The sequence below is a fragment of the Acartia tonsa genome, chromosome 7 (genome assembly GCF_053477335.1).
Source record: "Acartia tonsa isolate MP-2025a chromosome 7, ASM5347733v1, whole genome shotgun sequence".
Taxonomy (NCBI): Eukaryota; Metazoa; Arthropoda; class Copepoda; order Calanoida; family Acartiidae; genus Acartia; species Acartia tonsa.
Genome location: NC_137266.1, coordinates 33,129,181 through 33,154,718, shown reverse-complemented (window position 1 = coordinate 33,154,718; position 25,538 = coordinate 33,129,181). Strand labels below are relative to the sequence as shown.

The following is a 25,538-nucleotide window of genomic DNA, read 5'->3' as shown; positions in this document are numbered from 1 at the left end:
ATGCATAATTAGACGATAGTACAAACGAGTGTTAGATCTTAATAATCAGAATATAAATGTAAGAGTCGAAATAGAATTATAAATCAATTTGATGCAAAACTGCTCAAATACAGTATACTGTTTAAGGACAAACTTCACATTTTAGAATTACTAATTTCAAGTAAGCTTTATTTAACAGCTAAACTATCTTTTTAAGAGGGGGAATGGATTTCGTTTATTTTATCTTCAGAAATTATTCAATTATGCATATACTTCTAAAACAATTGAATATAGAGTCCACAAAGTATTTTAATGTGTCGTTAAATTGCTTAATATGCAGTTAATATAGATGGACATTTTAATTATCCAAATCGTCATTATATAGTGGCTGTGATTATAATATTGTGATTACTTCTTCAACAAATAGCCATTTCAAAACTCAAATTTTTGCAAATCAATATGATGATCTAACGTTGCCAAAAACAATACTAAAAAAATAGAAAAAGTCTTATGCATATTGCATATGACATAATTCTAACAATTTAAAAAACAATTTAAGTTTAAGGCTCTAGAATAAATCCTTTAGTTAGTATTCAAACTTTAAAATAAATTCAAAACTCGTTAAAAGTTGAGTTAGAAACTTTAAATTAGAAAAATTATGCTGCTACCCTCCCTTGTTTAGTTTTAATAATTCCATATTAATACAGTTTTAAGTATTTTTAAAGCAAAGTTTTTATAAAACTTAGTCCGTTAGTGACAGTTAATGTAATTGGATGCATGAAAGAAATATCGTTTTAATATAAATCAACTTCAATGCCTCAAAGTGGTTGTTTATATCAGTATTTTGCAAACAACTTTAAAACTGTGGTCAAATAGGCTAAAATTTATTACGTTTTTTTTAACAATATTTACCTAAGTAAGGGATAAAAAAATGGACGATAAATTGAAATACATCTCCAACAATGAAAAACAAAATTATCCCTTCTGCAGATAATAATTATTGTTTGAAAAGTTTGGACACTTCTAGTTTAGAACCAACTAATCAAAAATTAATAAAAAGTTTTTTGGCCAACATGGTTGTAAACATTTGGCACCATTGTAATTTCCAGTCCAATGTCCCCTCCCTCCCTACTTTTGCTGCACTAATTAAGGACATAATCATTCTTGTTCTAACTAGAAAATTTAAATTCTATATCAATGTACGTCAAAAGAGAATCACAAAAAGGTCGGGTGCACTTGATTAATAAACAAGGATGACAACATACATAATAGTGTCCCCAATAATAATTAAACAGTGGCATCACTTAACATAATATTATTAAGATTTTTTCTTGGAGATCGCCATTAAAAAAGATAATGTCAATAGGGTAATTATAACAAGTAAAAAGTAGGTTTAAAATTAGCTTTAAACTTAACAAGTCTAAATTGGACGAATGACTTTCTGGTAATCATCACGCACAGTATAAAATAGATAGTACAATTCTAACACGAATATTATTTAGTAGTACCTATGAAAAATGACGTCATACAATATAAACGACTAATGATAGGCCACTGCACATATTAAATTACCAATGGAATGCCAGTATAAATGTATACATTTTATTTGACCAATGGTAGGCCAGTGTGACGTTATTTTTTATAGACACTACAAAAAGCTTATACTAAATGTAGAAATGCTTCGCTTTAAAATATCAGAAGCGAAGCCTTACAAATTTATGTTGCTATAATATTTTCAAATTTAATTTGGAATTTTCATAATAATTTTATTATGTACAAATTTATAAAAACAGGGATTATGTTCTTAAGACATGAAAAAAATTTTAACTGAAAAGGATTAATTGTTTAAAAGTAAGTCGAAACCCACATTTTTCTGAAGATATTTCAATAAATTAGTTTTTATAAATAAATGTTTCAAAGGATCGAATGGGGTAATCAAATAAATTTTATGAAATTTTGAGTAGACACGCCCCTTTACCCCCTTCTCCCAAACCCTAGCATCTATGGTTTGTGGACCACTTTAAGTTAAAGGTAAATTGCCGAATATTCTTTATTTGCATTTAAGCCCTGAAACGAATGCGGATTATTTTCTTTGACCTTACATATTTGTTTTTATTTTTATTGTTTCAATCAAAATAAAAATTGCCTTAAATTAAATATATTTTACTTTTCCTCTTTGTTTTGCCAGTAACTGAAAACATTAAATGTCTTTTCACACATTGCCTTGTTGAGCATAAAACCCCTCTTTCCTTATTTTTAAAATAAAGTGAAAATATGAGGGAAGGAGGTTCAGCGCATTTACTCATTTGAAATTATTTCAGCCAATTTCTTTTAATGCCATATAATTATTGTCATAACATAAAAAAAAAATTATAAAACATTACTTATGAACTCTTTTATTTAATGCGAAGAATGTTACCATTTTTGCTTGATTGCTTACTAGTAGAGTTAAAATATGAGTTTTACTAGATTAGTAATATTTAGATATAATTCTCTCATTCCTAAAATTGCAAAAGGCCTAACCGTCAATGACGTACAAACTAAAATTGTGGGAAAGTTTCGATCAAATTGAAAGGAAAAAAGAAACTAAAGGAAAATGCAGGGATAGGAAAGTGAATCTACACTTTTGATAAAAAAATCGGATGACCCTAACATTACCAACAGACAGAAAGACAGAAGGACAAACGTACAGATAAGACAAACACATATAGAGTAGCATCGCTACTAAATATTTACCTATACAGGGCTTCTTCATAGGAAGGCGGGGGCGTCTCAGATTGTCTCTTGGGAGCATTGGGCTCCGTGACAACCTCTGCCAGGCCTCCGTCCACACTGTCCTGCCTCTCAGAGTAGGGTGGAGGCTGGTCGTCCCCGATAGGCAGGATATGGCGTAGCGGAGAGTTGCGCCTCGCGTCTTGAAATTGCCTGAAAAAAAATCGTTAAAATTGATAAAAAAAAAAGCCTGTACGTCCTTAGAGCAGCTACTGTGTAAGTTGTATTTCTATTCATCAAAACGTCATTTAGTCCTAAGAAACGGCCAGCAATAATGTTGCTAAAATAAGTATATACGGAGCTTTTTTTCTATGAATTTCTTAAATTTTCATTTGCACAAACAAAATACTGAAGCAGAGTTACTTCAAATTTGTATTTTTATTATCAAAAAGTTCCTCTCAAAATATCTTTTTATTTAGATTACAATAATAGCTTGCTCTGCTACATTTAAATAAAAATATTTTTGTTTAGCATACAACAGTTATAATAAATCAATCTTGGGGATTATAATCAAAATGAATGAGGACTTCACTTTACAAATTACAGTTTTCTATATTTATAATTCAAATGAAAACCATTTCATAATATTATTAGATTAAAATAGTTTATGTATTGTCTGTTTGTCACTACGTTCTGTGGCTTTCACTTCTCTGTTTAGCAATTTATTTAGCCCCTAGAGGCCTCTAGAGGCATTCCGAACCAAAAAGAAGCTACGCTGAAAAGAAGATCCTTCGGTACAGACAGACAGACAAAGATCCTTTTACTTTATAAAAAGGATTATTCAATTTTACTATTTTCTCTTAATTTTCCAAACTTGTTTTTAATAAAATAATAGTTATTCTTTTTTTTCCATCCATATATGTTGTTGATGTGTTATTGATACCTACACAATTTATTTGTACAAAATCTATAAATATCAAATATAATGTAACACACATATTTCCTTGAAATGGGGGTAAACATTAACTAGCTACATTCTTCAAATTTTAAATAAAAAAGGAATTCTTAAACTATACATATCTCGTTTTTATAGATAATTTGTTACAGGTGAATTTTGTTTGCTAATATAGTTCTCAGATATCGGTCAATACTTTCCTCCATTGTCAGAAGAATGGATGGGATAAAGTTATGAGGTATCGTTTTTCATTTTAGCAGGGTATGAGAGTATTCCTCACAATATCCAATTAATCTATATCTATTATTATGATACACACAAGAAATAGTATTACCTATAACAACTAGCTCTGTGTACTGTAATAAGAGTTACTATGATACACACAAGAAATAGAACAAGATATTATTACCTATAACAATTAGCTCTGTGTACTGTAATAAGAGTTACAAGAATACACACAAGAAATAGAACAAGATATTATTACCTATAACAACTAGCTCTGTGTACTGTAATAAGAGTTACAAGAATACACACAAGAAATAGAACAAGATATTATTACCTATAACAACTAGCTCTGTGTACTGTAATAAGAGTTACAAGAATACACACAAGAAAAAGAACAAGATATTATTACCTATAACAACTAGCTCTGTGTACTGTAATAAGAGTTACAAGAATACACACAAGAAATAGAACAAGATATTATTACCTATAACAACTAGCTCTGTGTACTGTAATAAGAGTTACTATGATACACACAAGAAATAGAACAAGATATTATTACCTATAACAATTAGCTCTGTGTACTGTAATAAGAGTTACAAGAATACACACAAGAAATAGAACAAGATATTATTACCTATAACAACTAGCTCTGTGTACTGTAATAAGAGTTACAAGAATACACACAAGAAATAGAACAAGATATTATTACCTATAACAACTAGCTCTGTGTACTGTAATAAGAGTTACAAGAATACACACAAGAAATAGAACAAGATATTATTACCTATAACAACTAGCTCTGTGTACTGTAATAAGAGTTACTATGATACACACAAGAAATAGAACAAGATATTATTACCTATAACAATTAGCTCTGTGTACTGTAATAAGAGTTGGATCAGTAATATTTGACATAATATCATTTAACATAAATTCATTTCACATAAAACATTTGACATAAAATCACTTCACATAAAGGTACATTTGACATAAAAACATTTGCCATAAAGGTACATTTGCCATAAAGGTACACTTCACATAAAAACGTTTCACATAAAGGTACATTTGACATAAAGGTACATATGATATAAAGGTACATTTGACATAAAGGTACGTTTGACATAAAGGTACACTTGGCATAAAGGTACATTTGACATAAAGGTACACTTGGCATAAAACGTTTCACATAAAGATACATTTCAAAGTCTACCCGAGGTTGTCATTTTTTCCCCGAGCATGGCAACCGGTGAACAGAATCTCAGTTCTGCACCACAAGCCTCGCACGACTGAAGTTCCCATGCCTATACAGTCATATTTATATGAAAATATTTTTAGAAGATTTTTGAATTTTTTTTTGAAGATTTTCCATTTTTTTAAAAGATTTTAGAAATTTTTATTTATTATTAAAAGAAAATCTTCAAAAAAAATTTGAAAATCTTCTAAAAATATTTTCATATAAATATGACTGTATAGACATGGGAACTTCAGTCGTGCGAGGCTTGTGGTGCAGAACTGAGATTCTGTTCACCGGTTGCCATGCTCGGGGTACCTTTATGTGAAATGTACCTTTATGTCAAGTGTACCTTTATGTGAAATGTACCTTTATGTCAAATGTACCTTTATGTCAAGTATACCTTTATATGAAATGTATCTTTATGCCAAATGAGTTTATGTGAAACGTTTTTATGTCAAATGTACCTTTGTGTGAAATGAGTTTATGTCAAATGATACTTTATGTCAAATGTTTTATGTGAAATGAGTTTATGTCAAATGATATTATGTCAAATATTACTGATCAATAAGAGTTACAAGAATACACACAAGAAATAGAAAAAGATATTATTACCTATAACAACTAGCTCTGTGTACTGTAATAAGAGTTACAAGAATACACACAAGAAATAGAACAAGATATTATTACCTATAACAACTAGCTCTGTGTACTGTAATAAGAGTTACTATGATACACACAAGAAATAGAACAAGATATTATTACCTATAACAATTAGCTCTGTGTACTGTAATAAGAGTTGGATCAGTAATATTTGACATAATATCATTTAACATAAATTCATTTCACATAAAACATTTGACATAAAATCACTTCACATAAAGGTACATTTGACATAAAAACATTTGCCATAAAGGTACATTTGCCATAAAGGTACACTTCACATAAAAACGTTTCACATAAAGGTACATTTGACATAAAGGTACATATGATATAAAGGTACATTTGACATAAAGGTACGTTTGACATAAAGGTACACTTGGCATAAAGGTACATTTGACATAAAGGTACACTTGGCATAAAACGTTTCACATAAAGATACATTTCAAAGTCTACCCGAGGTTGTCATTTTTTCCCCGAGCATGGCAACCGGTGAACAGAATCTCAGTTCTGCACCACAAGCCTCGCACGACTGAAGTTCCCATGCCTATACAGTCATATTTATATGAAAATATTTTTAGAAGATTTTTGAATTTTTTTTTGAAGATTTTCCATTTTTTTAAAAGATTTTAGAAATTTTTATTTATTATTAAAAGAAAATCTTCAAAAAAAATTTGAAAATCTTCTAAAAATATTTTCATATAAATATGACTGTATAGACATGGGAACTTCAGTCGTGCGAGGCTTGTGGTGCAGAACTGAGATTCTGTTCACCGGTTGCCATGCTCGGGGTACCTTTATGTGAAATGTACCTTTATGTCAAGTGTACCTTTATGTGAAATGTACCTTTATGTCAAATGTACCTTTATGTCAAGTATACCTTTATATGAAATGTATCTTTATGCCAAATGAGTTTATGTGAAACGTTTTTATGTCAAATGTACCTTTGTGTGAAATGAGTTTATGTCAAATGATACTTTATGTCAAATGTTTTATGTGAAATGAGTTTATGTCAAATGATATTATGTCAAATATTACTGATCAATAAGAGTTACAAGAATACACACAAGAAATAGAAAAAGATATTATTACCTATAACAACTAGCTCTGTGTACTGTAATAAGAGTTACAAGAATACACACAAGAAATAGAACAAGATATCATTACCTATAACAACTAGCTCTGTGTACTGTAATAAGAGTTACAAGAATACACACAAGAAATAGAACAAGATATTATTACCTATAACAGTTCTAGCTCTGTGTACTGTAATAAGAATTACAAGAATACACACAAGAAATAGAACAAGATATTATTACCTATAACAACTAGCTCTGTGTACTGTAATAAGAGTTACAAGAATACACACAAGAAATAGAACAAGATATTATTACCTATAACAACTAGCTCTGTGTACTGTAATAAGAGTTACAAGAATACACACAAGAAATAGAACAAGATATTATTACCTATAACAACTAGCTCTGTGTACTGTAATAAGAGTTACAAGAATACACACAAGAAATAGAACAAGATATTATTACCTATAACAACTAGCTCTGTGTACTGTAATAAGAGTTACAAGAATACACACAAGAAATAGAACAAGATATTATTACCTATAACAGTTCTAGCTCTGTGTACTGTAATAAGAATTACAAGAATACACACAAGAAATAGAACAAGATATTATTACCTATAACAACTAGCTCTGTGTACTGTAATAAGAGTTACAAGAATACACACAAGAAATAGAACAAGATATTATTACCTATAACAACTAGCTCTGTGTACTGTAATAAGAGTTACAAGAATACACACAAGAAATAGAACAAGATATTATTACCTATAACAACTAGCTCTGTGTACTGTAATAAGAGTTACAAGAATACACACAAGAAATAGAACAAGATATTATTACCTATAACAACTAGCTCTGTGTACTGTAATAAGAGTTACAAGAATACACACAAGAAAAAGAACAAGATATTATTACCTATAACAACTAGCTCTGTGTACTGTAATAAGAGTTACAAGAATACACACAAGAAATAGAACAAGATATTATTACCTATAAAAACTAGCTCTGTGTACTGTAATAAGAGTTACAAGAATACACACAAGAAAAAGAACAAGATATTATTACCTATAACAACTAGCTCTGTGTACTGTAATAAGAGTTACTAGTATACACACAAGAAATAGTATTACCTATAACAACTAGCTCTGTGTACTGTAATAAGAGTTACTAGTATACACACAAGAAATAGAACAAGATATTATTACCTATAACAACTAGCTCTGTGTACTGTAATAAGAGTCACAAGAATACACACAAGAAAAAGAACCAACATCATATCTTCCACGAATCCAACATACTGAAATATTTAAAAATTAGTTTTATGGTAGGTGACTTCTTTGAAATTGTTCAGAATTAAAGCATTTTTTTTATTTTAAATAATACAATAGGTACATTATACTATTTTTTTAAATGTTGTTTTAGAAAACCAATAATAAAGTTATATACCCATCCTTTGTTTTAAATATTGAAAAAGTATTTTTAAATATTTGAGAAAAAATTTTATTGTAAAACACAAAAATATTTGTTTAAATTTATGTCTAAAAAATAACTAGATATTGAAAAGCCGATGGTTACGGAGATACGTAAATTGTCATGTGTGACGTCATAATAAATAAAAAGGAAGGATGAAAGGAGAAATGGGAAAAGAAACCCCTAAAACAAGAAATGGATTTAGACGTATTTTTATGACGTCATACATGACACTTTCTGTATCTCCGATTATTACACAAATCATGGTTTTATGCTATTTGGTAGGGAGAGGTAAAGAAAATCTTCCAAAAAGAAATTGTCCATGAAAATAAGGCACACAACCAAACTATTGGAGCGATAATTAAAGCTGTACCTGCTGTGGAACTCTACGCCCTCGTTTGAAGAAGATATCATCAGTGTAGTGTTTGAGCCCTCCCCCTGTGCGGGGTTCATCAAAATCAGCCGCATAGATCAACCATGTCCCGATACATATCTGAAAACAAACATTATAAAATTGCTAAAAAAGAAAATATCGTGGAAATCGATATATAATTACTTGGATGTTGCACCAGATTTTCATGTACTCTAATAAAGTGATACTCGCAGCTGGCAAAAATAATGATATCCCCCACCTAAACCCTTTACCCCATCATCTCCGCTCATACTGGATTAACGAAATAACCAATAAATGAGGTCCTTATTAGCAACCTAATTTGACACCAATATATCCGCGTTTCCTATATCCATTATCGTAGAAGTGAGAGATTAAAATCTTTGCCTAACGAATTTGAAATTATGTCAAATTAGTGACATTAATATAAAAAAAGAGGTCTTGGCTTAAAACAGGCACAGCTCATCATCATACCAGGCTATACCTTCAGAAAAAGGTTGTAAAATCAAAGAATTAGTTGTCTACAATTTTGAAATCGTGTAGTGAATGTAATACTGAGTGTAGCTTGTGTTACATTGATTCCCAGTTTTTAATTATTTTTGAAGAAAAAAAAATCATACCAGAGCAAAAAAACACTGAAAACAAAATATTTACGAATTTCGCCTAAACGTTTGCAAATCAAAAGTTTGTTTGTGACAAAGTAATGAAAAATTTAAATTAAATCTAAATTGTTTTCTTATTGCATTTTAGTAACAAAATTTAGATGAAATTTGAAATATGTTCAAGTTTTATTTTCTTTAGAAAATAAAAATGTATTTGTTTAATCAAAAGCTTAAGTTCCATCTGAAAATGATAGGTGTGTCTGTCAGCGATCTCAAGGGATAAGACAATATTTTGATGTATATCCCCAATGATGATAAACAAAATTAGCTTTTCTGTAAATTACAATTAGTAGTTAAAACGTTTGAACACTCAACTAAATGAAACAACCTGTCAAAATTCATAAAAGTCCTCAAAGTTGTGCAGCTAACGAATATAAATGTTATTATAAAAGCAGTGTAATAAACAGCCAAATGTCCCCTCCCTCCCTGATGTTTAGGCATGGTAAATTGACGCGCGAAGAGCTTAATCTTTTCTCATCCTAATAAATTTATGGGGGTGTGCCTTTTTTAACATTACATCCCACTTGTGTATCAAGGGGGCGAATACACCGCTATTAAATTTAGCCTGACCTTTGCTACTATGGGCGTTGTTATTTTTATTATCTACTTGCTATGGGGTCATACTGTATTTATATGTGTAGGAAAACTAAAGTTAAACTGCATCCCCGAGTGTTCAGTAACACATTATGCACCAAAATGTATTCTACTGTACATATACAGAAGTGAAGAATTAAACATATTTTTATATACCTAAGTTGATATTCTACTATTTCTCAATAATTCTAGTTAAATAATTATGAAGTTTTATAAACAAGATATCTCATTCGAAGGCTTCAAAAATATAATTCTTAAATTAAAACTTGAGTGGTTGGTTTTAACTAGCATTGTCTAACTTTTCAACCTACAATTTGAACATACAAAAGGTATATTATCGTCCATTGTCTTGACCCTTTAAAAAATCAGTTATACTAAATTTTATTTAATTTCTTCGATAAAAATGTATTAACTATTTTGAGTCATAATATTAATACTGCACCTACTCCTCATATTCCTCACTGTAGTAGAGAGTACATACTTGAAAAATGTTAACTTTCAGTGTCACACACACAACTTTTCTACTCATATTCCTCACTGTAGTAGAGTGTACATACTTTAAAAATGTTAATTTTCAGTGCCACACACACATACACAACTTTTCTACTTATATTCCTCACTGTAGTGGAGTGTACATACTTTGAAAAATGTTAACTTTCAGTGTCACACACACACAACTTTTCTACTCATATCCCTCACTGTAGTAGAGTGTACATACTTTGAAAAATGTTAACTTTCAATGTCACACACACAACTTTTCTACTCATATTCCTCACTGTAGTAGAGTGTACATACTTTATGTTAACTTTCAGTGCCACACACACATACACAACTTTTCTACTCATATTCCTCACTGTAGTAGAATGTACATACTTTGAAAAATGTTAACTTTTAGTGACACACACACAACATTTCTACTCATATTCCTTACTGTAGTAGAGTGTACATACTTTATGTTAACTTTCAGTGACACACACACATACACAACTTTTCTACTCATATCCCTCACTGTAGTAGAATGTACATACTTTATGTTAACTTTCATTAGCACACACATACACAACATTTCTACTCATATTCCTCACTGTAGTAGAGTGTACATACTTTATGTTAACTTTCAGTGCCAAACACACATACACAACTTTTCTACTCATATCCCTCACTGTAGTAGAGTGTACATACTTTGAAAAATGTTAACTTTCAATGTCACACACACAACTTTTCTACTCATATTCCTCATTGTAGTAGAGTGTACATACTTGAAAAATGTTAACTTTCAGTGCCACACACACAAACACAACTTTTCTACTCATATTCCTCACTGTAGTAGAGTGTACATACTTTGAAAAATGTTAACTTTCAGTGTCACACACACAAAACTTTTCTACTCATATTCCTCACCGTAGTAGAGTGTACATACTTTGAAAAAATGTTAACTTTCAGTGTCACACACACATACACAACTTTTCTACTCATATTCCTCACTGTAGTAGAGTGTACATACTTTATGTTAACTTTCATTAGCACACACATACACAACTTTTCTACTCATATTCCTCACTGTAGTAGAGTGTACATACTTTAAAAATGTTAACTTTCAGTGACACACACACAAACACACAACTTTTCTCATGAATATCATACATAACATTTTAAACTTACACATTTTTACAGTGTATATAAACAAAAATTTGGGGACTAATAATTGATTCATCAAATGTTGCGTTTTTTTTTATGCTCGCCTATCAAATCGTAGAAGCAACATTAAATTTTAAGGATTTTTTATAAAATTCGTTTTTTGTAAAATTCTTTATCTAAAAGCGAAAATACATTTTAAGTTAATTAATTTTGACCAATAGGATAGGTGGATTTTAAACTACCTGCGCTCTAATTGGTTGAATGATGTACGACGTCCAATCAGAGCGCAGATTTTTTAAATCCACCAATCACAGATGCCAAAATTAATTAACTTAATTTGTATTTCCGCTTTTAGATAAAGAATTATACAAAAAACGAATTTTATAAAAAATCCTTAAAATTTGATGCAGATTTCAAATCTACTCCCTACATTACAATTCCGGAAAACTTATATCTCTTACTACCCACCCCTCAGGAAAAAACTTTATTTGAGGTGGAGGTGATAGGATTACTTTTTATTATCGTGCTTGCTACGCTATCCTTTAGATATTGCTTTGATAAATTAGTATTTACCTTTTGATTGTTACTTCTTATTCTTCCATTAAGGCCAGCTCTGAAACAAATACTTTGTTAAAGTCAAAAGTACATTCATATTTAATTTTAAGATTTATCCATCAATGGCAACCAAGGATCTTTTAACTGTTAATGCTATCAAATGCTTAAGAAAGCTCTATATCTAATTAAAACCACACTAAAAATCAGATAACTAATTCTTACAGTAATTGAGAAAATCTTAATTTCAACTTTGTGAGACAAGCGGACAGAATTTGTTTTTGAGAAATTGTACATTCAAAAGCATGGTTATCTATAAAATCCTTCCTCATAAATAAAAATTATGAATAATTAATATGGAACCTAAACTGTAAAGTATTGCTTTTGAAAATTTCTTTGGAATACTTCAACTTAAAATACGAATTTTAGTATAAAATTAAAATGTATTTTTTTTGTTGAGATTTTGAACATTTACGTAACATATTAAATGTTGAATTACATATACATTTTTTACAGGTCAAGCTTCTGCTGATATACACATAAAAACAAAGATGTTTATTCAATCCAGTCAAAATAAAACTTTCCAAAAATATTGACAAATCTTTAAAAAAGTTCAATTACTTGACTTTCAGTTGAGCAGCTACCCTTTACGTCTGTCTGTCCGTCATGGAACTTTATGTAATAATCACTATGTTTGAAAGCGGTTGCGCATCTAGAATCCAGTGTAGCTATATTCAGGGGGGGGGGGGGAGGAATGAGGTAGCCAAGCCAATAAATAAAATTGCCTAAAACCATTAATTTATGTAAATGAAGTTCTTGGCTTTTTATTGCTGCCCTACTTATGAACTAAATTGTCCTCGATTTTCTACTAAAAATGAAACTTTACTGTAACGTATAAAAACCTAAATACTTACAAGTGTCATTAACAGAACTGATATTTGATATTGATTACTTGGATCCAGTCAAAAATATAAATAAACATCTTCATTTCAAAGCTGCCAACGTTTAAACGTGCAACTGCTCCTCATATTAGTGAGAAATGTCATTAAAAGGCCTATATGAAGTAAAAATAGCCAAGATTTATTACTTCACAAAGAGCGTTAGCTAAAAACACACGAAATGAACTCCCTTTTGCGCGTTTTTGCAGGCTTTGTATTATTTTGTCTTGGTCTTTGGTCTTTATAGAGACCAGTTTCGAAAATGAAGGAAAGAATGCTGTGCATATAGCCGTTTAGCCGCATTTTAAAAAGACCTTTCTTTGTATTTAAGACATGATACAAATATTTCATTTACAAATACAAATTTTTTAGTAATCAATTTTACAACGCATTTTTTATAATACATTACGTTTGGGTAAAAACTTATTCTTATCTAGCATAGGCCCAAATCAGTATTAAAAATTTGAATTCGCATTAAAACTCTATCATAAAACTTTACTTAATATTTAGTAACAATTGTAGCATGCCCTTACTATATTTATTAAACAATTTACTTTACGTCAATAATGTTCTTTTTTAGGTATTACTTTGTTTTTAAGAATTTGTCTTTTTAGAAAGACATCCTCTTTAATGAAATATATTAATTGATAACAACTACAGCATGCTATTTTACCTTTCTGAAGGTGCTCTAACAATGATACAAACATCTCCTTCCCTGCTACAGTCATAATCTGTTTCACATTGCTGCATTACTAAAACAATTAATAGAATATTAGATTTCTTTGTACCGAAACTGCACTATGATTCTGTCTGTCTGTCTGTTTTCTATATGTAAAGCTGCTCTTTATTCTGTTCTTTCTTTGCCTTTTAAATACTCTTCAAACTTTTCTCATTTCTACTTACATCTAATTTTTATCAAAATTCAATAATTCTAATAATCAAGATTATAGACACACAATGTATGACTTTCAATCCTATTAATTTCTACTGCATGAAAAGGAACCCGGTATTAGTGTCGGACTGATTATGACGTAACAAAAAAAATTAGCCAATGAGAGGACATTATTGACCAATGGTAAAATTCATAGTGGCTTCTCATTGGCTAATTTTTTTTGTTACGTCATAATCAGTCCGACACTAATACCGGGTTCCATGAAAAGCAGTTAGAAGTCACACAGAAAAAGCATGTATACTGTATAGTATCATAATAAATCAATTCCTGATTTGGTCACCCATCAGGGCCAATAGAAATATTAGTCAATGAATTTTTCATTTAATATTCCTGAAAAACTGTATATAATGCAATAAACAACATATTTTTGTCTTTAAATATAAAATAAATCAATTTGACCAAATGACATTTCTTTGGTAAGAATTCTAAATTAAAAAAACAACATTTTATAAATATATACAATATAAACAAAATAAAGGTTATACAAATGTTTAAAAAGTCTCGTTGCATTCTAGTTCATATAATTCCCTAGAAATTTCTTATCTAGAAACTAGATAAGGACAATTTTGTCCTAAAGAGCTAGAAACATAAAGTTGAAATACAATTTTATAATTGTTAGGAAAAGTTAATGACATATTTAGTAAATGTTATGCTTAGTCTTTATTAGTCAAGCAAAAGTAAAGCTTATGTTCATACTAGTGGTTGTGCCCCTAGCATCTAGGTGCTCTGGATTCAAAGGCTGGGGAGAGCAGAAAAATACAAATATAAAAATTTGAATCCCGTGACATATGAGAAGCTTCCATAAAATGTAGAACTAAATAGGGAAGCTCTTATAGTACCTATAAAAATGACGTCATACAATACAAATGACCAATGATAGGCCAATATTCAGACTAAATTACCAATGGCAGGCATGTATACATTTTAATTAACCCTGCCCCCGATTAGCTATAAACTTTCCCAGGACCTCTGAGAAACAACACAATAAAGGAGAACCATATCGGGTCATAGTTAGCAAGATCCTTTGTTATAGACAGACAAACATCCATTTACTTTTTTATAAGGATAATAGCAATATTTTTTGAATATTTGTGTTTATGTGTGATGCAGTACAGGTCAGTTGAATGAAGATCATAAGCGGAAAAACGTACATTATTATCATGCATATGCTGTGCGTCTAAGCATTATAAAATAGTTGCTATGTAAAGCAATGTAAGCTCAATATTGCACATCATGCAATTTTAGTTTAGACATAATTAGATTTTTGCATTTTTCAGCGGAAAAATCCTGTTACATAAGGTTTATATACTTATATTTTTAGATGTGTAGCATATATATAAGAGACCGTTTCCCTCCACATTCTCGCCCTTTTGGGATCAAACTTATGTGTTCCCCCCCTTTTTATATGACATTAAAACTTATTTCCTGTATGGCTTCGAAACCGATTGATATCCGTAGGATTAGCACCGGTTCTCAGTCATACTTAAAAATCATTGTACCAACACAATTTTCCACGAATGTTAAAATAAAAAATCATAAAGTTAAAACCAGTTTTGTTAGATCTGAGGGACAGAAGCCCCGGGGTAAAAGACAGATTAAAATAAAATAATTTTTATTTTAATTACCGCGGAGGGCTGTCTATGTTAAATAAATAACTATTCCTAACCTTTTTTTTGGACAATTTAATATATTGTAAATTGTACCGATTGTATAGATTTTTATTCACTTGCATAATTGGACATCTCAATACATTTTCTAACAATATTCTTATACAAATACATTCTACAATGTAATTCTATAATGCAATTCCCCTTAAACTAATAATATTACAAAAAACAATCTTATTAAAAAACGAAGTTTTATGTTTATTTTAGGTTATGTAATGTAAGGCAATGGTTAAGTGAACCATTTTTGTTAGAACTTTCGCAGAGGCTTATGCCATTGAGGTTCTGTATGGTCCTTACACTTAGGTCGATTCTAGGGAATATACATTTTTCAAAATAATATACTCTTATGAAATAAAAAATATAATGTTGAAAATGTAGATATGATAGAATTGTCCTATCAGGTTCTACTGTATAATGACTTTAAGTAGCTCAACTTTTCGTGCGACCGTAGTAATAAGATATGAACTAACACATAGACTAATATTTGATTTACTTAATATACCTTAAAGTATTTATATCTTATTTCTGTACAGCAATTGTTATCTTAAATGTTGATAGTTAATTGTTCCTACGCTTCTTATGAAGATTATTTATAATATACTATCTCATTTATCTGATCCTCTGTAATTAATAATATATTTGTCTATAAATAGTAAGAGTTATATTAATATCTTATTCATGAAGAAAACAAGAATGACAACATCAAATGTGGCTAAGCTCAAAAATAAAGATGCATACATAGATAGAATCAGTCAGTTAGAGCGAAGCTGTTAATGAATGAGAGGTGGATTCGATTGTTAAAAAAATTATTTTACTTTATCTTATTTAATTTTTGTAGATTTTTTATGTGATTTTGGAGGATTTTTCCCAAAAATTATTTTTGTGAGGCAGCGATGCAGCAAACCAAATTTTAAAAGAATCCACCTCAGAAGAATAGTTACAAAAAAATACAAGCCGTTACATTAAGATGGACAGACAAACAGACGACCTGACGAATAGACTTACGAACAGAAATCTATAATTATAGAGTAGCTTCATTGCTAAAAATAAGAAAAATAAAAGAATAGTTAGTTAATGTCATCATTTCTTCAGAATATTAATTTACTGATTTCCATAAAAATGTATTGAATTTAAATAAATTAAATTCGGTATTAAGACGGATAAACGAATAGATGTAGCTAGGTTCTTTCGCATATTTATGTGCGCTGCGAGATCCGTGTGCAAATTTGATATCAAGGACTAGATGTAAAACCTCTACGCCAGTTGTGAAAGGATTTAAATTAGCCGTTTGGCCGAAACTAGAGAGTTGTTTTTGGAATAAAAAAGACGTAAGGCTTTCTTCTGAACTTGATTTTACAATATAAAGTTTTTGTAAGGTATCCGTTATTAAACTTTGACTTTATAAATGATTCACAAAAATTATGCTTCTTTTTAAGCATAGAAAATTGTAATTTTGTATTCATTTTTCTTTAGGGTTATCCTTTTCTTTATCAATTAACAAAGAAATTAAAATGAAGATTGGGACAATATTGAAAAATTGTGGTGTTTAAGAATGCCAGTCTCTTCTAGTAATGCAAACTGTTTACTCCTTTATATGTAAGCTTGTATTGATTAATTAAATTATTCAATAGAGGCTAGGGGGCGAAACTGCTAATTAGTTAAAAACTTTTATTTATATCTATTTTTATTATTGTTGGAACGTACATTGAGTAGTCGTTGAGGAATTTAAGCTGTCATAAAAGGAACTCATATCTGACTCCTATTTGTAAATTAATCCTTTATATGCAAAGAATAAAAATCTAACAACCCAAAAATCATACCCGGTCTTTTAATAAATGACGTCATTCTGGCCAAATATTGTTCGATTAAAATTATATTGGTCTGCCATTGGTAATTTAGCCTGTGTATTGGCAAATCATGGGACAATGGCGTCATTTTTTTTTGGGCACTATAAACAGCTTCATCTACCAGCCAAAAGATATTACCTGGTCCTTTAATACAGCTGAAAGATTGCGAAGATTTCTTGATATACCCAGGTTTACATCCACACACTCCTGTTAAACTTGTCTGAAATCAACACAAAATTTAAGTTTATGTTTGTCTGTTGCTTACGATCTCGCTAACTGTTAGACGGATATGTTTATCTTTTACATTGAAGTTTTGGAGAAGGGTTACATCCACCCTCTTAAGAGAAATCGTAAAAATATCCTAACCCCAATTTTTTAAATCACCTTTTAAAACTAAAATTTCAAAAGGGGGGTTCCTCCCCCGCCCCTCAATCAATCCTTCATGTGTCCCTAAAGGTATCTAAAGGTCTAAAGGGGCTTTCTGACGTCATCTGTAAACAAGACGGTCGACTTTTAAGATTTTATTTAATAATCAAGTCAACCTTTTGTATGTGAAAATTGTACATTTTGCAAGAACCAATTCATCTGTACTTTAATCTGTGGATGCTATTTTCTTCTAAATTGTTTTTATCCTGGCCATGGAAGTTAAAAACAACATGTTTGTTACATTCTTCTTCTTGCAACTTTTTAAAAGTGGAGCATTTCTATATAAAGACTTGTCAGTTCGTCCCTTAGTCGTATCAGATTGCTTAGGTGGCAATTCAAAATTATCATTTAGATTTATATTGAAATGTAAATCCCTCTTAAGTCAATTTGATATGAAAATGAACGTTTCTAAATATTTTGTCATAATTTGCATATTAACTCTAGAGCTACGACACAAAATGTAAGCATACCCATGTCAAGTATCTTAAATATTTCAGTAATGCATTAAAAAGAGTGGATTTTAGTGAAGATTTCAGAGAATTGTAAAACTTTTTTTTATGGATGATTAGTGTTTACATACCCTTGTTTAAACAAGGATGACAACATCCATAAAAGCGAAGCACTGAAACGGTAGGACAAACGGACGTTAACACTTGTATAGTTTCAGAACTGAATAATCCTAATATAAATGTATAACAGTCAAAGCAAACTTGTGAGTAAATTTGTTAAAAAACTGCTTGATACAGGATAATGTTTATGGACATACTTACATTTTTAGGACTTGATTATAGAGTTGCTTCGTTTAGTACATTATACTTTGTTGTTCCAGGAATCAATATACAAAAAATCAGATCAATCGGATAATTAGATCACATAAAAATTTGATGTTAAAAAAGTAAAAAAATCATCATGTTTAAAATGGACGTACGGACATTTTGGTAATGATTATAGAGTTGCTACGCTTTCTAAATCGTACCTAACTGCTAAAGGAATCACCATGCAAAATTTGAAATCGATAGGACAATTCTAACAAATTTTTATGTGATCTAATTATCCGATTGATCTGATTTTTGGTATATTGATTCCTGGGACAACAAAGTATAATGTAATAAACGAAGCAACTCTATAATCAAGTCCTAAAAATGTAAGTATGTCCATAAACATTATCCTGTATCAAGCAGTTTTTTAACAAATTTACTTTTGCTTTGACTCTTATACATTTATATTAGGATTATTCAGTTCTGAAACTATACATGTGTTAACGTCCGTTTGTCCTACCGTTTCAGTGCTTCGCTTTAATGGATGTTGTCATCCTTGTTACTATTAAAAATTGTTTAAATTTTTCTTTGTAGCGAAGATTCTGTATATCTCTCCATGCCTCTCCGTCTTCCGCAAGAGGAACTGTGATTTATTTGGTTTTTATGAGAGAAATTCCCCTGACAAATGAGCTAATGTCCTAGGCTAAATCATAATTTTTTCGGTTACTTTATAAAAGCGAAGCTTTTCTATAATTAGGGTCGGTCCGTCCGTCCGTAACAAATAGCTTTTTTCGTTAATTTAGGCATGTTAGAATTGTCCTATCGATTTCAAATTTTGCATGGTGATTCCTGTAGTAGTTAGGTACGATTTAGAAAGCGTAGCAACTCTATAATCATTACCAAAAGGTCCGTACGTCCATTTTAAACATGTTGATTTTTTTTACTTTTTTAACAACAAATTTTTATGTGATCTAATCATCCGATTGATCTGATTTTTGGTATATTGATTCCTGGGACAACAAAGTATAATGTTGTAAGCGAAGCAACTCTATGATCAAGCCCTAAATATGTAAGTATGTCCATGAACATTATCCTGTATAAAGCAGTTTTCAACAAATTTACTTACAGTTTTGCTTCGACTCTTATACATTTATATTTTGATTATTCAGTTCTGACACTATATAAGTGTTCATGTCCGTTTGTCCTACCGTTTCAGTGCTTCGCTTTTATGGATGTTGTCATCCTTGTTAATACATATGTCATTGAGCTTTATCTGTATTAATTTCTATTTTGTAATATTTTTATTTATTTGATTTGCTACCTATGGATATTAACATTCATGCTTCAAGAAAAGGTGTTTTTATTTTTAATCTAACTTAAAGAAACTATGTAATTATTTTAATATTTCATGGTATTTCTAAAATTGTTTATGATTTAATTAATTTCGAACTAGTTTTTTTCGAGTTAAATCCAGAAAAAAAAACTTAATATGCTTGATTTATTTATTGTCATCGAAACTACTCTATATAAGATAAGTATTACTCTATCCGTCTGTCAGTTCAAACCTCAAAATTATTCAATTTCTTTCGTTTTACCTGTCCCTCAAAGTAAAAAGCTTAGGCTTAATTGATACAGACAGACACACAAACATCCTAAAACTTTATTATTAATACTAGCAGCTTCTAGGAGCACTTGAGGTGGTGGGGGGTTGAATTTGACTCCCCATTTTTACCCTTTTCCAAAATAGCTATAAACCTATACAGGACCTGTGAGAAGCAGCCCTGTTAAGGAGAACCCGATCGGTTCATCGGTTAGCGAGATCCTTCGGTACAAACATACAAACACACAGACATCCTGATACTTTATTATAAGGATATGATTATTACCTTGTTGTGTATACATCTTCTGTTGGCTCCTATACAATCTTCATTGTTCATACATGTTATAATTCCTAGCACAAATTACAGAATAAGGAAAAATAATTCATAATTATCATTATTACATATAATATTTAGCATAAAATGCAGATTTATTTCTATTGCTATGCCCATAGCCTCTAAAGGATGAAGGAAAAGATAACAAAATAGCATAAAACCAACCCCAAGACATTCATAAGACTTCCATGAAAAGTAAAATTCTGTTTAACCAGCAAATTCAAAGATATTTGTCTTGGGACAAAATAAACTACGCCCCTAGCACCTAAAGGTTCTGCATTCAAAGGGGCAAAGAGAAGCTAGAAAAAGAGCTTAAAACTATTATAAGTTCAAATCTGAAAATAAATTGCCTAAAACAATCACATGACATATGTGAAGCTACCTAAAAGAGAGAACCCGATAGGTTTAGTAGCTATTAAGATGTGAAGAATAAAAACCTTCGATTTTCTATAATAGGAATCATAGTATAACGCTATAAATCTATTTTGCCTTGTAAAAATATAAATATGATACAGGAATTAAACCTAATAGAAATTGTTCTTTTTTATTTATAAAAGTTCCTACCTTGCACAAGATCTATGCCTTGTGATAGTGAAACAGTTTCAAGTAAGATTATTAGTAGAACAAGAAGGTCCACCCAACTTCGCAACATCTGAAACAAATCATTCTTGTTAATAATAGAAAAAATATTGATTGAATCACAAAAAAGGTAGCATTCTCTTTTGGGAAATAATTTCATCTTATTATTTTAGCTTAAATTAAAAATGCTACGCATATAATTGGATTGAATACTTGTTTTAATTTTCATTGTTGCCCCTAAACCATAGATAGTACGCAAAATTTCATTTTTGAAAACTAGAATTACTGAGCTTTCCAATAAAACTTTAAAAACGACATGTCAATTTTATTTCAACAATGACCACAATTATTTAACATCGTATAGTCGATAAAAAAACATTCCAATTGCTTATAAACAGAATTTTTCGCCAGAATGATAATGAATTATCATTTCATAAAAATATTTCTTTTAAAATAATAGGTGCTTTCACTCTTAAACCACTGATTTTTTAGAAGAAAAAAAAACAATTTTAGCCTGTGCATGACTTTATCCCTCCAGAGTATTAAACCTGCTTGGTTCTAATAAACTTTACCTAACCTAACCTAATCTTCAATGAGCATATAAAATCTCCTTAAATGTTTGTCTTTGGCCAAAATGCGTATTAAGGGAAACCGCCAGATATTGAAATATAGGACAAAACTGTATATATATGTAACTAGGTTATTAGGTTAAATTTAACAAAATTAAAACAACTTTTCTGAGTTGATATTATGTGAAATAGCAAAATTTAAACTTTTACACTTGGAAATATTCTAATATAGTTATAATACTTCTTCGAGGTGTGCTATTATTTCCGCGAAAATATCAATATTTAAAATGCCTGGTATCTTCAGGATTAAAAAAAAAACAATTAATATCAATGAGAGTCTCCCTCCCCCTCCCAGAAAATTATAGCTTCACGTGGCTCCAAATATGGTTTTAAGATGTTTTATTTTTGATTTTAAGTCGCATTATGGCTTTAAGCTATTTTTATGTTTAGCCCTTCTACCTTTAAGTTAAATTTATTTTGACGATTTTAATGATTTTTTTCTGTGTGGAATTGAATGCACATTTTTCTTGCCAACCTGGCTTCATGCAAATTTAGTTTTGAAAATTGAGACCAAAGTTTTATCAAAGTTTTCCTTTCATTTACTCCATTTCTCTCTCTCTCCCTTTTTCTTTTTCCGCCAGAATTTAGATAAGGATTTTTAAAAAATGTTTCAAGTATCAAAGTAACTATTTACACATCTTTGTATGTCCGTCTATTGAATGGAGGTTAAGGATCTACTCATTTACTGAATAAGATCATTTTGTAAATATATAATAGGCATGGTAATTTATTTTTAGCGTTCTGTCCTTATTAACTCTTAATGGAAAATGAAATTTCTACAAGAAAATTTTATTTACACAGCTTCAATATGAAATAGATTTTTGTGAACATTTCCCCAAAAGAAGTAATATATTCTAAAACAGTTTTAAGTTCGTTTGTTTGATTGTTTTTTATATATCTAAAATACCATTAATTAGATCACAGTATTTATTTAAGTATTTAAATGATTTTTTTATCAGTCTACAATTTATTCTAAGATTGAAATTTTAAACGTTACTTAACCTAACCTAAATAAGTTTATTTTTTCTTTAAAAATTATCCTTATTCAAAATCAAAATCCCTATCTATCGCATACACACTCTCTCTCTTTTCTCTTTCACTTTATCTCTTTTCTATGACTTTCTTTTAAAAAGTTTGTTAAAATTGATTAGAAACATTGATGACATTACATTAAAGCAATATCCTGTAATCGAATTCCTTTATATTACAGAGAAATAAGGAAAACCGCGGGAAAAATATAATTTAACCTAGAAACAGCTGGTTTATTTATCTACTAAAGTAAACAAACAGATGGAAATTAGAAAATTATGATTTTGAAAAATTAACATTTTTAGAAAACCAAAGCTTACATCAAAAAATGATGCATGAATTATGTTTATTAGGCAACTTTTATCTAATAGTCTGATGTAAATATTGTAAAAACAAGGATGACAACATCCATAAAAGCGAAGCTCTAAAACGGTAGGACAAACGGACATTAACACTTGTATAATGTCAGAACTGAATAATCAGAATGCTAATGTATAAGAGTCAAAGCAAAATTTAAGTAAATTTGTTGAAAAACTGCTTGATACAGGATAATCATTATGGACATACTTACATTTTTAGGACGTGATTATAGAGTTGCTTCGCTTATAATATTGTATTTCTCTTTCACTCGTTTATCACACGCCTGACAAAGTATAATCTCGTACTATTTATAAATAACAATATTTTCAAATAAAAATAATTTAATTCAATTGAAATTTAGAAATGTTTTTTTGGCATCGTATTATAAACAGCTTTCCGCGGGTATAAAAATGTACAATTGAAAGATTAAAACTAATTTTTTTAGCCCCGAGATACCGAAGGCACGGGCTAAAAAACTGGTTTTAATCTAATGATTGTACATTTTAATATTCGTAGATAATTGGATATAATACGATGCAATAGATAGTTTTCCAGTATGGCTAAAAACCGGTTCTAGTCCACCAGATATTCATCGGTTTCGAAGCGATACTGGAAAATATTAACAATGTTAACACATTGATTTATTGATATGCTGATGTGGATTTAAATTACAACTAGGATGTCAATATTCACAAAAGATTAACTCAGAAAAACTTATAAAGTAACCTCGCTTTTGAAATCAAACTACCAGAATATGACATTGAAATTTGAAAAAAATGTGAATGTTAACTATAAATGCAAAATGCTCCATATGGATGTACTTACATATTGAGACGTTTAAAATTTCCATTTAATCACCGTATGATTAACCAATTCAAAAATCTAGTTGATAAAATAAATATTCCAATTTAGTATAAAAAGGGATAAAACCTAATGGAAATTAATGTACTGACATTCAAGTAAAAAGTATGAGGTTGCTACGCTTACCTAATTGTAAGAAAAATAAGTAAAGTAAGGTTTAAAATGAATAAGAATATTCCAACATGCTTAAATTGAAAAAAAAATCGGAGTATGGACGTACAGACCGACGCTAAAAGTAGGAATGCCTCGCTTTCACAAATGAATGAAAAAAATGATATTTTGCAAAAGTTTTCAACTGCGTCATTTTGATTTTGCACACAACAGGCAAAAATCTGCGTACACAATCAACTTTTCTTGTCAAACAACATATGATTATTATCAAATCAAGATATATACAAATGTTCGTCTGTTTTTCTAAAGCAAAATATTTCGCTTTTAAAGGTAAATACATATACTAATCAATATTATGATTTTATCAGTAAGCAAAAGATCTCGGAAATGGCTGATCCATTTGGGATAAGCTTACAGGGAAACTAACTGAATATCGTTTAGGGTGGTTTAAGGCTATTTTTCAAGCAGCCGGCAATAACGATAACAAGTTAGATCTCTTTAATAAATTTCTCTTGTTTTTCTATTTAATTATTCTATGAAAATAATCCTCCTTTCAGCATTACTTTAATATTTCAACATTAATATAAAGATTTTTTATCTATTAATTTTAAAATTCTATAATTCAATAATTAACCAAAGCTGTCATATTATAACTAGTATGATATAAAGCTGTGTGCTAGAATTTATCGATTTTTAATCAACTGTAGATTTATCATGTTACTATGTACAATGTATATAAACTTATAACATTGAAAAAAATTACCTTTATTTTATGTTTTTTTCTTATCTATCAATCACGATAACATTGTAAATTAATCACTATGCATGGTCATTTAATTGTTTGCACTAATATTATCACTGATTATAGTAAGTGTTTGCACAATTATTATTGTTAACTAGATGGTATGTAATATGCAGCCTCTGTGAATGTAGTCACGGATGTGTTGTCTGCAACCTACTCCACTCTCTCTTTCTTTTTCCCCATTCTCCTCTTTTTCTTTCTCTCTTTCCCTATCATCCCCACTTCCGTCATTTCAACCCCCCTCTCTATCTCGTTTTATTCCCCCTGTCTCTTAAAACTTTTTTCTGCTACCTCCGGCTCTCTTTACACTTCCTAACCGAGCCTCCGAAAAAATGTTGCCAGATGTATCTAAAAACGGCCGTTTTATATTTATATGTTAAACAATCTTGCGAAATTTCATTCAAATTTCATCATTATAAAATATCAAAATTTACGAATCTACTTTCAAAACAAAATATAATTTGGCCTAGGATATAAAATAAATCTGGCGACATG

General features: G+C 29.9%; 1 protein-coding gene across 1 annotated transcript in view; it reads right to left on the bottom strand.

Annotated features, from left to right (window-relative positions):
- The window catches only part of LOC145323597 (uncharacterized), a 32,485-nt gene extending 7,276 nt beyond the window's left edge, over positions 1-25,209 (bottom strand). Inside the window, exons 1-9 of the mRNA XM_080165983.1 lie at positions 25,005-25,209; positions 21,237-21,324; positions 20,625-20,689; positions 17,693-17,774; positions 13,762-13,840; positions 12,172-12,211; positions 8,687-8,806; positions 8,049-8,140; positions 2,716-2,904 (exon numbers count right to left, since the gene is read on the bottom strand). Of these exons, the coding sequence (XP_080022109.1) occupies positions 2,716-2,904; positions 8,049-8,140; positions 8,687-8,806; positions 12,172-12,211; positions 13,762-13,840; positions 17,693-17,774; positions 20,625-20,689; positions 21,237-21,324 (755 nt within the window). The 5' untranslated portion in view covers positions 25,005-25,209. The remainder of the gene's footprint in view (positions 1-2,715; positions 2,905-8,048; positions 8,141-8,686; positions 8,807-12,171; positions 12,212-13,761; positions 13,841-17,692; positions 17,775-20,624; positions 20,690-21,236; positions 21,325-25,004) is intronic.
- Positions 25,210-25,538: the final 329 nt, after the last annotated feature.